The sequence below is a fragment of the Mustelus asterias genome, chromosome 14 (assembly GCF_964213995.1).
Source record: "Mustelus asterias chromosome 14, sMusAst1.hap1.1, whole genome shotgun sequence".
NCBI classification, from domain to species: Eukaryota; Metazoa; Chordata; class Chondrichthyes; order Carcharhiniformes; family Triakidae; genus Mustelus; species Mustelus asterias.
The window spans coordinates 61,117,643-61,132,867 of NC_135814.1; the positions used below are offsets into that span (position 1 = coordinate 61,117,643).

General features: G+C 38.8%; 1 protein-coding gene across 2 annotated transcripts in view; it reads right to left on the reverse strand.

Annotated features, from left to right (window-relative positions):
- Positions 1-4,243: 4,243 nt before the first annotated feature.
- Positions 4,244-15,225, reverse strand: part of cwc22 (CWC22 spliceosome associated protein) — a 96,357-nt gene continuing 85,375 nt past the window's right edge. For both annotated transcript variants that reach the window (XM_078228506.1, XM_078228507.1), the window contains exons 16-21: positions 13,283-13,360; positions 12,847-12,999; positions 10,137-10,264; positions 8,315-8,416; positions 7,994-8,226; positions 4,244-5,204 (exon numbers count right to left, since the gene is read on the reverse strand). In XM_078228506.1, the coding sequence (XP_078084632.1) occupies positions 4,612-5,204; positions 7,994-8,226; positions 8,315-8,416; positions 10,137-10,264; positions 12,847-12,999; positions 13,283-13,360 (1,287 nt within the window). In that variant the 3' untranslated portion in view covers positions 4,244-4,611. The remainder of the gene's footprint in view (positions 5,205-7,993; positions 8,227-8,314; positions 8,417-10,136; positions 10,265-12,846; positions 13,000-13,282; positions 13,361-15,225) is intronic.

Sequence of the window (15,225 nt, forward strand, 5' to 3'; positions counted from 1 at the left end):
TGAAGTGGAATTGGTTGAGAGCTTCATATTTCTAGGTGTCCGGATAACCAACAACTTGTCCTGGCCCCTCCAAACCAATGCTATAGTCAAGAATGCCCACCAACGCCTCTACTTTCTCAGGAGGCTAAGGAAATTCGGCATGTCCGCCACGACTGTCACCAATTGCTAGATGTACCATTGCAAGCATCCTTTTGGGATGTATCAGAGCATGGTATGGCTCCTGCTCTACCAAGACAGCAAGAAACTACAAAGGATTCTGAACATAGCCCAGACCAGCACACAAACAAGCCTCCCATCCAACTACACTTCCTGCTGCCTCGGAAAAGTAGCCAGCATACTCAAGGACCCCACGCACTCCGGACATACTCTCTTCCACCTTCTTCAATCGAGATGATGATACAGGGAAAAAAAAACAAGAGCAGTTGCTTTCAACATCAAAATTAACACTTGACAAAGTATGACATGCAGGAGTCAGAGTAAAAGCGAGATCAATGGGAAAATATTTTAGAAGGTAACTGCAATCACAGTTCTAGAACATTGCACTAGTTTCTAAGGGCAGTGTCTTTAACCAGCATCTCCAGCTGCTTCATCGGTGATTTGATATTAGGTTAAGCAGCGCTGTTTGTGGATGATTACAATGTTCAGCTCCATCCTAAACTCTTACGACAATGAAGGCCATGGCCAGCTTATGATAGGGTCTGGACAATATTCAGGACCTGGATTACAACTTATAAAGCATCTTTAATGGATTTAAATGCCCAAAGGCCCTTCGCAGGGATGTTAAGGAACAAAACTTTGATATAAGCCACACATGAAGATATTTGGTAGGGTCAAAGAGGCCAGTTTTAAGGAGCATTTGACTAGAAGGGAGCAAGAGGAAGAGAGATTTATGGAGGGAATTCAAACCTGAAGGCACCAGTGGTGAAATAATTAAAATCAGACACATTAAAGTAGTCACAGTGGAAGAAGCATAGGTATTTTGGACAGTTGCAGGGCTGGAGAGTCAAATGTAGGTCACTGAGCAGAGTGGATCACATGTGGATGGGGGACATAACGCAAGTTAGGTCACAGGCTGCATCGCTTTGCAAGAGCTCAAGTTTAGAGGGTAGCCTGAGAGGTTAGGCAGCAATGCTCCAAAAAAAGCAGTCTGCGTGTGTGGCCCACAGCCAGGTGCCACACAGGTCTTGTTTCATGTGAAGTACTGCGCATGTGCCACAGTGACTTCACAAGACGATTTAAAGGTACCGAAAGAATTGGTTGTGCGTAACAACACTTTAATGGGAAAGCTGCTGGCCAGGAGTGCATTAAAACAGCCAAGTCTAGAGATAACAAAAGTATAGATGAATGTTTCAGCTGCAGATGAGCTATGGCAGATGTACAGAGCATACCTATTTAAAATTAATGAAAGAAGAACCAAAGATGATGAGAAAAAATGTCTCAGATTTAGTGTAGATATATTGTCAGAAGCTCATCCCAGGGTCAGAGATGTGAATATTTTGGCTCAAACTCGCACAATTGTCAACAAGAGGGATGAAGTCAGCAAGAGGCACCAAAGACAATGGATTTGGTCTCATCAATATTTTTGTCCATCCAGAATGGGATGTAGATATGCAGTCAGACAGTTTTGAGATAGAGGAGGGGTTGAAAGAGGCAATGGTGCTGTCAGTGTTCAAATGGAAGTATGTTCTGGGATGATGTGGCTGAGGGCCAGCATGTACATGAGAAATATGAGGGGGCCAAGGATAGATCCTTGAGGACTCTCGAGGTAACTATATAGGAGCAAGAAGAGAAGTTATTGTTGGTGATTTGCCGGCTACAACTGGGTAGATAAGAATTGATCCAGGCAAATCCAGTCCCATCCAGTTGATTGACGGTGGTGAGGTGCTGGAGGAAGATGGTGTGGTGAACCATGTCTAAAGCTACTGACACAGTAATAAGGGTAAATTTTATCTTTGTCAGTCACATAGGATGTCATGTGTGTTTTGATAAGAGTAGATTTGGTATTGTGACAGGTGTGGAAACTGAATTGGTGGGATTCAAAAATGGAGTTCTGGTAAACCTACACATGGACTTAGGAAGTAGCAGCATATTCAAAGACTTGGGAAAGAAAAGGGAAATTGGCAATGGGGTGATAGATAGCATGGAGAGGAGTGACAATGACAGATTTAAAGAGGAGAGCGGTGGTGGGGCAGCAGAAGACAGTATCCAAGGAGATAGAACTACAACAATATAAAAGCTAACATGGGAGGCTGGGTGGTCAGCTATTTAGCTGGAATAGGGTTCAGGGAGCAGGGGGTGAGTCTCATGGAGAAGATGAGCTCCTAGGGGGCATGAGGGGAGAGAGGGACAAAATGGAGAGAGATGAGAGTTCACAGCTGGAGAAGGGGTCACCATAAGGGAAGGCAAGAAAGTGGCAGGGGGAGGGGAATTGGATAGTCTCAGTGTAATGACAGAGGTCTAGGAGAGATTTCTACTTATTGTTAGAGGTGAAGGTGGAGGGGGCAAATTTGATTTAAGACAACCTCTTGCAGTTAAAACGGCAGCCAATGTTATTTTTGTATTCCTGGAATAGTGAGTAGTTTTGGTGGATGAAAGCAAAATGTGAAAGTGCTTTATATGTTCCAACCAAATTTGAGTGTAACTGACACATGAAAGATAAAAGTACCACATACGTGCTAAACTTTGACCATTTCCAACAAATGAAAAGAAAATGATCTTGCCCTGACCTGTAATGGTAAATTATTACCAAATCTCTTACCATTAACACCTTGGAGATCACCACTCACCAGAAGCTTAACTTGACTAGCCATGTTAAAACATCTCAGGATCGAAACTGATATTCTGCAACCTGCCACATTTCCTGACCCTCAATGGCTCGCCACCATCAACAAAGCTAGTCAGGAGTGTGACCAGCTTACTTGCCACTCATCTGGGTGCAACACTGGTCTTGATGCCACCTTGGACAAAGCAGTCCATTTGATCAGCATCCTAGCCACAGAGCACAATCTCCACCTCTGCGGGGTCCAGTTACAGTGTTCACAATTTAAATGAACTGCAGAAACTTGCCAACTTTACTTCAAAAGTATGTCACGGTCCTGATTTGAAAACTGCAGCAGCAGCAAGATTATGACAAGAGTATTACTCCCAAATTCTTGAGCTGCACATCATTCTGACTTGGACATGAACTGATTTTCTTTCAAGGTGGATCAATATTCTGGAATTGCCTAATACCATTGATTGAACACCATCACTACAAGAATTCCCATCATCAATTTTCTGTGGGTACTTGGCATGAACAATAAATGTGGCCTTGCCATCACCATCCACATGCAGAGAATTACTTGTTAAAAATTAGCAAATGGTCCAACAGATCAGTTTTTGCAATAGGTACAAGTAAATTGTATTTTTGTGATTTCAAGCACACATACTTAACTATAACTATTTGAAAAATATTCAATTGGTTGGTCATAAACCCATTTAATATTACAACAACCAGATTTTATAACCTTTCACAACTGCCAATCTAAAGATTCAGTCTTAAGTAGTTCAAAGACATAGTGAGTTTACATTAATTGTACACACCTTTATCTCAAAGCAATCGGTATATGTTATGGCTTAAAGTCTTAGCCACTAATAACATATCAACACCAAGAGATAGCCTTCAGTGTTTGGTTGAGAAAAATCACAGATAAATGGGAACATTATGCTTTTCAAAGTGCTGTTCTGAACAAATTGCAAAATTAAATTTTACAGTGAAATCATAGAATGAGCAGGATTACGTTTTAAGGTTGCAGTATTGAAGTATTATTAATGCCTTTAGTTTAAGCTGTAGTGCAGTGCTAATGTATTAAACTGACTTTTACTGACCGGACTAACTGCCCATATTATTACACCAGTCAATGCTAATTGCCTATACTTCAGAAAAGGCACTTCAAAGTATTAATTTAAAATTCTATTACACATTTAGACTGAGATAGCGAATTTTAATATAGATATAATTTTTCTTTCTATATATCTCAAATTAAAGTGATGCATTCTTCCTATTGTATTTAATTAACTTTATTACAGTACCTCTTTAAAAATAAAATGGTGTAACGACTTGCCAAAGTCAAGGATCTATTTGCTGGACATGGATTTTTAACCTGACTCACAAACGGTAAAATAAAACAGGCCTTCCTGAAAACGAAATGTGGTACAAACTCAACTGTATCTGTATTTGATAAAATCCTTCAAAGAAATGACATATCTGCACGATTTTTATTTGAATTGACAAACAAAACATTTACATGAAACAAGAGAATGTCAAATCCTCTATAAATGCATTATCAAAGATATCACTGTCCACAAAATAAATCTGCACATCTTTCAGATTTGTCCAAAAGGAAACATTTGCTTGAAGGTATTCCCTCAGAATTTGTTTGAAATGCAGATTTTTATTAATTACAAAAGATGACAACTGGAAATTGCAGTTTGTAAGGTTCCAGTGGAAACTACGTACAGATCAGCAGTTCTTTGCAAGACGTGGTTCCTTCTCCTTTAACTGTGGCATTAGTACAGCCCCAAGAGCTTTGGCAATATAGTTTTTCCAAATAACAGCACTATAAATGCTATTTAGTGTCTTCTTGGGGAACTTTCTCTCCACCTGTCTTCATCCTTCCTGTAATCCTTACAACGCTCGGAATACCTGCTCTCCTGACGGTCATGCTTTCCAGATCGTTTATCTACACCATTTTTTGGGCGGTCCTCCTCACTGTTTCTGGAGGTCATTTCTTTGCGACTTCTCTCTTTAGATTTTGACTTTTCTCTTCTTCGACTGTAGTGATCATTGCCATCTTTGCTCCTGGAGCTATTTCGATCATTTTCAGAGCGAGAATGGTTTCTTGTGTCATCTTTTCTGCATTCAGCACGTTTATCTGCGAAGTCTCTGTTTCGGTCTCGACCCCTGTCCCGATCGCGTGTCCGATCACGCTCACGTGTCTCTTCTCTATCATACCGAGCTGGTTCATCTCTCCTCTCTCTGGATTGCCTGTAAGTTCTGCCACTATTTCTATCCAGTTTGTTTTCCTGCTCCTCACTGCTGCCACGATACCTGCCATCTTGCTCTTTTCTAGATCGCTCCCTCTCACTTGGTCGTTTTCTACTGTCCACCTTTTCTTGCTCTTTCTTTTTGTTCTGTACCTTCTTGCTTTTTGAATTTAAATCATCTGTGAAAGAAGAAAAATGAGTCGGTCACTATAAATGTGCAGCTTTTAAATATTTTGTTTGGCAATCTTTTCACAAACGGTGGCATATTTATTTATGTTCAAAGATTTAGAAACCTGCACACAGGATTTATTTCATATGAAATTCGGGGTTGCACAGATCTTAAAAGTTAAATTACATTTATCGTACAGCCATGGCACGTTAGCACCTAATTGTCTGTCTGCGAATTTGGATTTCAACCTAACCTAAATTAAACTATATTGTTTTAATCACAACTTCAATTAGAATGGATAAGATAGAAGAAATAATTAGGACACTACATTTTAATATGCACAAGCATTGTTCACATTTCATCACCCCATAACTAAAGAAATAACAAAACTAGTGTTAACATTATAATGGACTATCAAAGCCGTAAATATAGATTTAAAAATACCAGCCGGGGAAAAGGGACAAAAAGCGTTGTTCCCCGGAACATGACCCAAAAAGAGAAGGACAGTATCATAGTGCCTTTCATCTTAAACACTCAGTCCGACGTGATTTAAAAGCTGGGATAAAAATGTAGATTAGATGCAACAATAACCTGCATGTTAATTAAGTGCAAATGAGGAAGCAGGAGAAATAAAATCACCTTCTACAAAATGGTTTTCTCCCAATGGCTTAGATTTATTAAGATAGTCGATATTAACATCACTTTCAACAGATTGCTTGCAGCTATTCAGAACAATTAGATAATCTCTGTGTGCACATGTACAAATCTACATTACTTCCTTCAAATCCTTTGTGCCAATTTAATCCCAAAACTTATCAGAATCTAATGAGTTTTCAATCTGTTTTCTTCCACTCCAAACACATCAAAAGTGAGTGGAATTTATCTGTTGAGAATAATGTGCCTCTTGGGGTGCATTTGAATACTCGCTACATTCTACCATTCTTCATTTAAATTTGTGCTATTACCTGTCTATACGTATAAAAAATATAAGCCACATAACTACTAACAAATTCATCTGTCTTATCAGCAAATTATTATACGCTCCAATATTTGTTTAAGCATTTCAGAAGAAAATTGGGATCAATTCAAAGGTACATTAGAAAATCAATATGATTGAGCACACAAAACAAACATAATAGTATCCAAGTCCATCCAAGCTCAGCTTGACAAGTTACAACAATCAGTTGGTTGTTAAGGATCTGTCTGTTCTGGTCATATCAAACGCTCCACAGACCTGCAGCTGTCCATGTAGCAGCCATCTGTCCCTCATGTTTTTGCCACTTTGTTCTTCAATATTTAATGGCTTAGTTAAGTTCAAGCTATTTGTCTATCACAAAGTCTTACGAGGTGATGAAAACACTCAATTTATGTTGACATGAGTCCACTTTATGTTCAGGTCACTCCTTAAAATTACACTTATATGAATGTGAGAAAAGCGCGATAGCTGGAACTTTTGTCCAATTATGTCTTAGATGCCACTCAACATTAAAAGGTACTTTATAAATGCGAGTTGTTATTTTGACTCAAGAACAGGTGAGAATGCTCATACTTACAAACATTGCACTGCACATGCACTAACAATTTCTCTAGCACTTATGAAAACCTGTCAATGATTTGAAGTTTTAATGTTTCATTTGAACTGAAAGGAATGTCAAAACTATTTGATACAACTGTCAAAGTTACCTGCCCTGTTCAACATGTGGTCTCAGCATTACAGGGAAAAGTTAATTCAAGGTCAAGAGTAGGATCTACTCATTTGCTTGCCATTTGTACACTGACATTCTGATTCAAGGAGAGATTTTTGGAGATGCTCAGCTTACTGCACCAAATGAAAAAACTGTCCATTATACGATCAATGGAATTACAATAAGGGATGGTGCCAACCAATTAAAAAAAACACCAAAGCCATTTAGAGATTTAATTCCATGCATTAACACACTGCCAAGTTCACTGGTCTCGCTCAGAAAGCTGGTTTAGGCAGTAAATTGGAGTTTGTTCCTTTACAGTAAGAAAAGTTAAGTTAGCTTGTTACATAAGTTAATGGTGGCCATTTTAAAAACTTATCAGAACACAACAGCTGTGCATGGAACTATGCCTCAGCAAAAGATTAACACCTTAAGCTAAATAGACAAGGGGAAGGGAGAACATTGGTTGAGAAAATTGAAATATTATGTAAGTATCTAAAAAAGTATCTAATCTTATGGGATTTGACAATGCATACTGTCACTTAAAAGGATTTCGAACATGGAGTGTTGTGGAAAAATGTTTCTATGACCGTTGGCAGATGGTATCAGAAAATGTTACAATACAAAAAACAAATTGCATAGCCATTTCCCCCTAACTGTCCAATTAATACAAATATCAGAGAGAAGAGAAACCCTACAGTACGGAAAGAGGCCATTCGGCCCATCAAGTCTGCACCAACCACAATCCCACCCAGGCCCTACCCCCATATCCCTACATATTTTACCCACTAATCCACGCATCCCAGGACACTAAGGGGCAATGTTAGCATGGCCAATCAACCTAACCCGCACATCTTGGGACTGTGGGAGGAAACCGGAGCACCCGGAGGAAACCCACGCAGACACGAGGAGAATGTGCAAACTCCACACAGACAGTGACCCAAACCGGGAATCGAACCCAGGTCCCTGGAGCTGTGAAGCAGCAGTGCTAACCACTGTGCTACCGTGCCGCCCCTATGTGCGTGTTTAAGGATAAAAGAGATGCATGGGGTTGAATTCTTTCAAAGAAGTGTGTGTGGGACACCAAGCCAAAAATTACAGTAAAAGTACATACCTGAGCCACTGCTGCTGCTGGAGGATGAGGAGTCACTACCACTAGATGATCCAGAACTGCTATCACTGTCACTACTGCTGCTACTGCTACTTTCAGATCCTGAATCAGAGGATGAATCTGAATCCGAATCAGAGGAGGAAGAGGATGACGAAGAAGAATCTGATGATTCAACATCCTGCCGCTGGGTCATTATTATTTTTGGTGCATTTTTCAAGTGTTCCCGCAATTCATCTCTGAATTGGAAAATTACAACCAATATTATTGAAACCAAATATTAAATAAAATAGGTATTGTGAAGCAAAGAAAGGCAAGTATACATACGTTAGTCCTCCAAGACCAATAGAGGTAAAGAAATTGATAGCAAATCGTGTGTTACGTGGATTATCCCTGGGAAAGAGACCTTCAAAGAAAGGTTGTAATGTCCTGCAACAAAAAACAAGGCATTAAAAAAACTTTAACACAACGTAATCTCAAGTTACCAAGTTACGTCAATGTTTTGTTGTCTCAGAGCCTCACTGCAGATAATCAAATAAAATATAAAGCACTCAAAAATAATGTGTGATAAAGATTTAAGCACAAAACAAGCAAATTTTGTTAATTTCTTACTTGTTTTTGCCTGGTCAAGTAATCAATCTAATTATATAAATGGAGATGGGCAAGGAGCATTTAATTTGAAGCTTTATATAAATACAGCTTTGGATATAATTTTGTTTCAGTACAATTCTATGTTTATTTTAGAATATATTGCAAAATGTTTGAAAGTATTTTCTATGCAAGTGGAAATGTTTCTCATCTCTACCAACCATGACATGGCCAATGTTCCCTCTAATTTCTGCTTACTGTGCATGACCTGCTAATTGCGGTGTGGTGCCTTTAAGATTGACGCACACACCTTAAAAGGGAGATTGCTTGTGTGTAGCTTGTCGTTTCCCTCTGCATGATGGCTACGCAGGTAGGCACTTGCGCTGTTCAGAAGAAACACTGGATATGACTCACTGCAAACCCTTTTGCATCCAAGTGGGATACTTCAAAATGAAGCAATTGTACAGTGCTTGGGAGCTAGGCAAAGTATGCTTTATGTGTTTCTGAAGTTGATGAAGGAACTATTTACAATTTTATATAACGTGTAAGATTCCCACCTGACACTTAATAACTAACACCTTTTGAGGAGGAGGAGGAGGAGGAGGAGTCCCAAAGCAGCTCTACCATAAGCAGTAGGATAAGCACGTTCAGAGCAGTGCTCAGGCTAATTTGAAGCTCTGTGACCCGATAATACCATGATGCAGGCATTCCAACCTAGAGCAGACTCCCAGGCAGCTGTCAAAATCAAGTTAAGCCCCTACCCTTGCTGTTTACCATGGAGATGTTTCAGGACACATGCGGTTACTTCTCAGTGCCTTCTCCAGAGTGATTTAGCAGTAAAGAGACTTAACTCAAGGTGCGTCATACAGGCATTGGTAAGAAGCTGCTTTATTTAGAAATCTGCTATTCCCCTAATACTTTTTAGCCAAAATGAGCATTTCAGCCATTGTTATCATGGATTTTCTTGTTCTTTCAAGACCGCAGGAAAATACGAAATAATGTGGAAGTCTCCTTTTTGTGAATTGTAAAGGTTATATGTGAATTCAGTTTAATCAATTCCAACCCAATTCTTGGTGGAGGGGGACCTGAGTCTAATGGTTCATTCAAACTATTAACTGAGTAGAACAGTTTAGCTTAACTACTGCACCAATAACCATAAATCGATCAAAATCAACCAACAATACTAATTATCACTACTTCTACACCTAAGCTCTAAGACAAACTAAAATCAGCCAGCACATGATTTTGCAACTAACTGAAACAAACGTAGCAATTAAACCGTTGAAACCTCAATGTTTCACTTTGAAAAATAAGAAAACTTGTTTCAAGAAGATTAGATTATGGTTCTCGACAGGTTAAGAGTTCTGTTTCACGATGAGTCCCTTTTGAAAGCAGCAAGTATATTGTCATCAGATACATCGCAAATGTTACAATTTGATGTCGCAACTGAAAATAGTGAAAATGTCGGAGCACTGAGACAGTTGATTGTTGCTGTCATTACATGACCAAGTATTTAAAAGTCACAAAAATAAACTTTCACGCATCACGGTTTAACACTTACATGTCCTGTAGCCTTTGATTTAGTTTGGGAAGCCCCATATATTCACAAAGCTCTTGAAACAGGATCTTCACAAATATTCTGCTGGAAGATGTTGTTGTCTCTTCACTTAAATGGATACAATCAAGAACCTGCAGAAAGACAGGGAAGCTGGACTGAAACTTAAGCCTAAATATAATGCGCACATAAACCAAGTAAAAAAAATATTCTGACAGTGCACCCTCCAGTAATATCATAAATTTTCACTGGTACAAAATATTTTAAAACATAGAACATAGAACAGTACAGCACAGAACAGGCCCTTCGGCCCACGATGTTGTGCCGAGCTTTATCTGAAACCAAGATCAAGCTATCCCACTCCCTATCATCCTGGTGTGCTCCATGTGCCTATCCAATAACCGCTTAAATGTTCCTAAAGTGTCTGACTCCACTATCACTGCAGGCAGTCCATTCCACACCCCAACCACTCTCTGCGTAAAGAACCTACCTCTGATATCCTTCCTGTATCTCCCACCACGAACCCTATAGTTATGCCAATTTTAAAATTATACTTGCAAGGTTATTTCAAACGCCTGTTGTTTATAATGGATTTTTCTCTGCTCCTTTTGTCAGAGTTTAGTCGACCACAATCAGGGAAGTGTTGTGTCTTAATACCACCCATTTTAGATTTTAAATGTGGAAATGCCTTACTGAACGAACTTACTGGAAACTATAATAATCTAAAGCAGTTTAAATTTTGCATGGTGTAAGAACTGTGCATTCACATACTATGTCATTCAGGGTATTTTCCCTCAGCATCTGAATTAACATGAAGTGTATGGAGCAAGGAAAGACCATTCTTCCCATCAAGTCGACCTTCTCAAGACATGTAAGGATTACGTCATTAAAAAGCTAATGGCATTCTGATGTTTTATGGCAAGAAGTACAGAATATACAAATGAATGCCGAATTTTTATCAAACCTTAAGATTACAGTTAAGAGTACTATGTGCAGATTTAAAAATTACTGAAAATCCCCTAGTTTGAACTCCACACTGGAGAAGGGATGTTGAGACAATCAAGAGAGTTGTGTAGATTCACCAGGATGGTGCTTGGCATGAAAATATACAAATACGAAGGATGTTCAGTGTTGAGGTCATTGCAGTTAGAACACAGGAAATGTGTTTAACATTATTTTGTGATGGGATAGAGAACACAGAAACCAAGAATTCCCAGTTATTGAGAGGGTCTTGAATGGGGGGGGGGGTATAGATTTAGATTAAATATGAGAAAATCACAGAGAGCAGGAGACGTTTAACTCAGAGGGGCATCAAATGTCTTTTGAAGTTAGTGATTCAAGGAGAGACAATATCTATGTTTAAGAATAGGTTAGATAGTTGTCCAAAAAATGGGGAACAGAGAGATATGGGACAAGGAGAGTGCAGTGGATTAGGATTACTGAGAAACATTAAGACAGGTTGGTTGGACAAGTGTGTGTTGTAATGTCTACATATTTCACAATTTGCCATAGCTGAGATTCAACAGCATTTAATTCCTAGTGGAAAATCATTTTTTGAATTTTGGACAGATCACAATTAAAAAAACAAATAGAATAGTAGCTGTGAAAAAGAATATTGCTCAGAGATTCGAGTGTATCCAATCAGACACCCAAGACATTAGCAACACGGTAGCTGGTAAAGCATGTGGTGCAATAGGCTCAGCTGACATTTTAATTTATACACCATTTACTTATGAAATTCACAACAACTAACATTTATATTGTACCTTTAATGTAACAAAACATCACAAGGTGCTTCACAGGAGCATGTAAAGTAAAATTGGACATTGAATCATGCAAGTCTGAAAGGCATGCTGGTTAGGAGCTTTGGCCATGCTAAACTCTCCCTCAGTGTACCCGAACAGGCACTGGAGTGTGGCAACTAGGGGATTTTCACAGTAACTTCATTGCAGTGTTAATGTAAGCCTATTTGTGACACGAATAAATAAACTTAAACTTAAGGTGATTCGGGCAGATGGCTCATACCTTGATCAAAAAGGCAGGTTTTTAAGGAACATCTTAAAGAAATAGAGATAGAGTTGAAGAAACTTAGGAAAGGAATTCCAGCACTTGGGGGCCGAAGCAGCTGAAGGCCCAGCCACCAATGAGGGAGCAATTAAAATTGGCAATCCCAAGAAGCCAGAATTAGATGAGCTCAGATAGCTCAGAGTTTCGGGGACTGGAGGAAAATAGAGATCGGGGCGGGGGGCTTTGAAAACAAGGATAAGAATTTTAAAATCAAGATGGTGCTTGACTGAGAGCATAGGTTTGACTGCTAAATGGGATCTGATGTGAGTAATAACAAAGGTAGCAGAGTTTTGGATATCAAATTTATGGGAGACAGAATGTCGGAGGCTACAAAACTTTTTCATAAGGATTTAAATGCAGTTGAATCTCGGCAGTTATGAATTATGTAGAAGTTACAACACAAAATAAAACTGGTTGGACCAGATTTAAATATAAAGTTATAATTGAGAAATCCATCATATGCCGAACCAACCAGACATTTTCCCCCACTAGTTCCACAATTTCAAATCTTGTGATTAATGGTACAAGTTTTTCAACCTAAAATATTTATTGGGTTATAACATATATAACTTCAGACATTAGGAAATACCAAGTTCCAGAAGAAAAACACAAATGAATGCTGATTTGCCTCTGGCTTATTATGACTTACACTCCACGGAATTGAGTCTGTGTACAAGAGATGTGCAAACATCTTTGCCACATTACGTAATTTGTTTGTTTCCAAGCGATGTATCGTTTCGTACTGCTCCTTGAAGATTCCTTCGAAAGACTCCATGTAGTCCTTCTTCAACATACAAAAGCGCTGCAAGGATATCGAAATGCAAAGAGCAACATGAAATATGCAGTCTGCCATTCAATAAAACCAATACCATATACCAAGGATTATACTGAAGGATATGTGTATTTAAAATCATCATTGTTTCAGTATGAAAAGTTGAAATCTATCAAACTGTTAGAGAATAATTGCAATTAAAAATACTGAATTAATCCTTCCCTACTTTAGCAGCATCTCCCATTCAGCTTCAACTATTAGCCACAGTTCAAACCACAAGTGATAAAACAGAGGAATATAATGAATGTCTTACCCCAGCCAAGAGACCGAAAAATTTCTCGTATGTTCTTTGTTGTGCACAACAATCCAGAATCATATTGCATAATTCCTTCTGTGAAACAAAACAAAATTCGATTTAACCCTTTGTTCTTAAACAAGTGGAATTAATTTGATGATTGTCATGCAACGCAACAAGGAAATGGTTAAACACTAAGAATGGCTATCCATGGGCAGAATGATGAGACACAAGCTTAATTTACTATTATTGAGTTTAATTTCAGCCACATTTATGCAATGTCAAGTGGTAGGTCAGGTGAGTTCCAATGCAGATGAATTCCACAAATACTGAAAATATTCTTTGTATTTCACGCTCAAATTGTGTAAATTAGTTATGATTCTACATCCATTTTACTCACCCTTGTTGTTCAATTGCCAAATCAATTATAAATGTGGTCGATATCCACAGTATATTTCACCACTTGCCATTTTTAAATTTCTTCACAAACTATCAAACACGTTGGTTTATTTCATATAGATAGGCAGTACCTGCTCTACTAAAAGCCTCATTAATCTGCCCAAAATATTATCCTATATATTCGTTCAAATACAAATGGAGTTCCTGTCCATTTCCACCACTTCTGGTGATGTCAGATTTCCAGCATACAAAGTTTAATAGTCAACTCTCATTCAGGATTCACAACGCAGCCCACTGTATCTCGTTTAGACAGTGCTTCATCACCTCTTCCAAAAACACCTACAGATCAAATGGCACCTCAGTACACTGAAACACCGTAACCATTATGGAGGCAAGCAAGGCAGTCAATTTACATATAGCAAAATCAATGCCAACGTGATATGGAATAAAAGATAATAGGCTTTAGTGTAGTTCATTATTTGCACTGGGTGCTCATCACCATGACCTATCAGATCAAAATTAGTCCTTTGATAGCCTTGTGGATAAAAGTAATATTCTGCAGGGGTCTCAGCCACATATGTAACTGAGCAAGCTGTTCTCAGTTGAAGACACAGTCAGATCCCACTGGTCTTTGCTCTCCCCATGTGAGCTTATTGTGGGGTGGGAAGGGTTGTGAATTAATCCAAGCTCCCAAGCTACTTAACAACATATGATCTTAGCTGCAAAGTGGATGTTTTGAGGACATCATCAGCCTTGTGTGTGATGCGCACCATGATGACCCCTAAATAGTTGGCTAAAATTTACTTGATGTGGAAATGCCGTTGGACTGGGGTAAACATTGTCTGTATCTTTAAGACCTGGTTGGCTGTAGAGATTCACATTCTAATCAGTATTCTGTAACTTGATTTTGTGTCTCTGTGCCCTGTTTGAGAGCAGATTTCCACTCCATCTGACAAAGGAGCAGCACTCCGAAAGCTAGTGGCGCTTGCTACCAAATAAACCTGTTGGACTTTAACCTGGTGTTGTTAGACTCCTTACTAAAATTTACTTCCCAGAGTCACCGAGTATTTTGACTCAGGCCACATTAGGATGGCCCCCTGAAGTTATAGTTTTTTTATTCATTGGATGTGGGTGTCACTAACTGGGCCAGCATTTATTTCCCATTCCTAATTGCCCTTGAACTGAATAATTTCAGAGGACATTTTAATAATCAACCATATTGTTGTGAACCACATGTCACCAGACCAGGTCAGGATGGCAGATTTCCTTTCCTAAAGGACATCAGTGAACTAGATGGGTTTTTACAACCATCGGCAATGGTTTCATGATCACCATTAGACTTTTAATTCCTGATTTTATTGAATTTAAATTTCACCAACTGCCATGGTGGGGTTCAACACAAACAATAAAACACAAACAATACCTTTTTATTCCTTAACTCATAGAAATTAAGAATTCAGTACTTATACAATTTTGAAACCTGTAATTATCTGTATATCTTTTCAATACTTCATGCAAAGCATTCCACCGATTCACCTCAAACTGAAATACACAGGATGAGA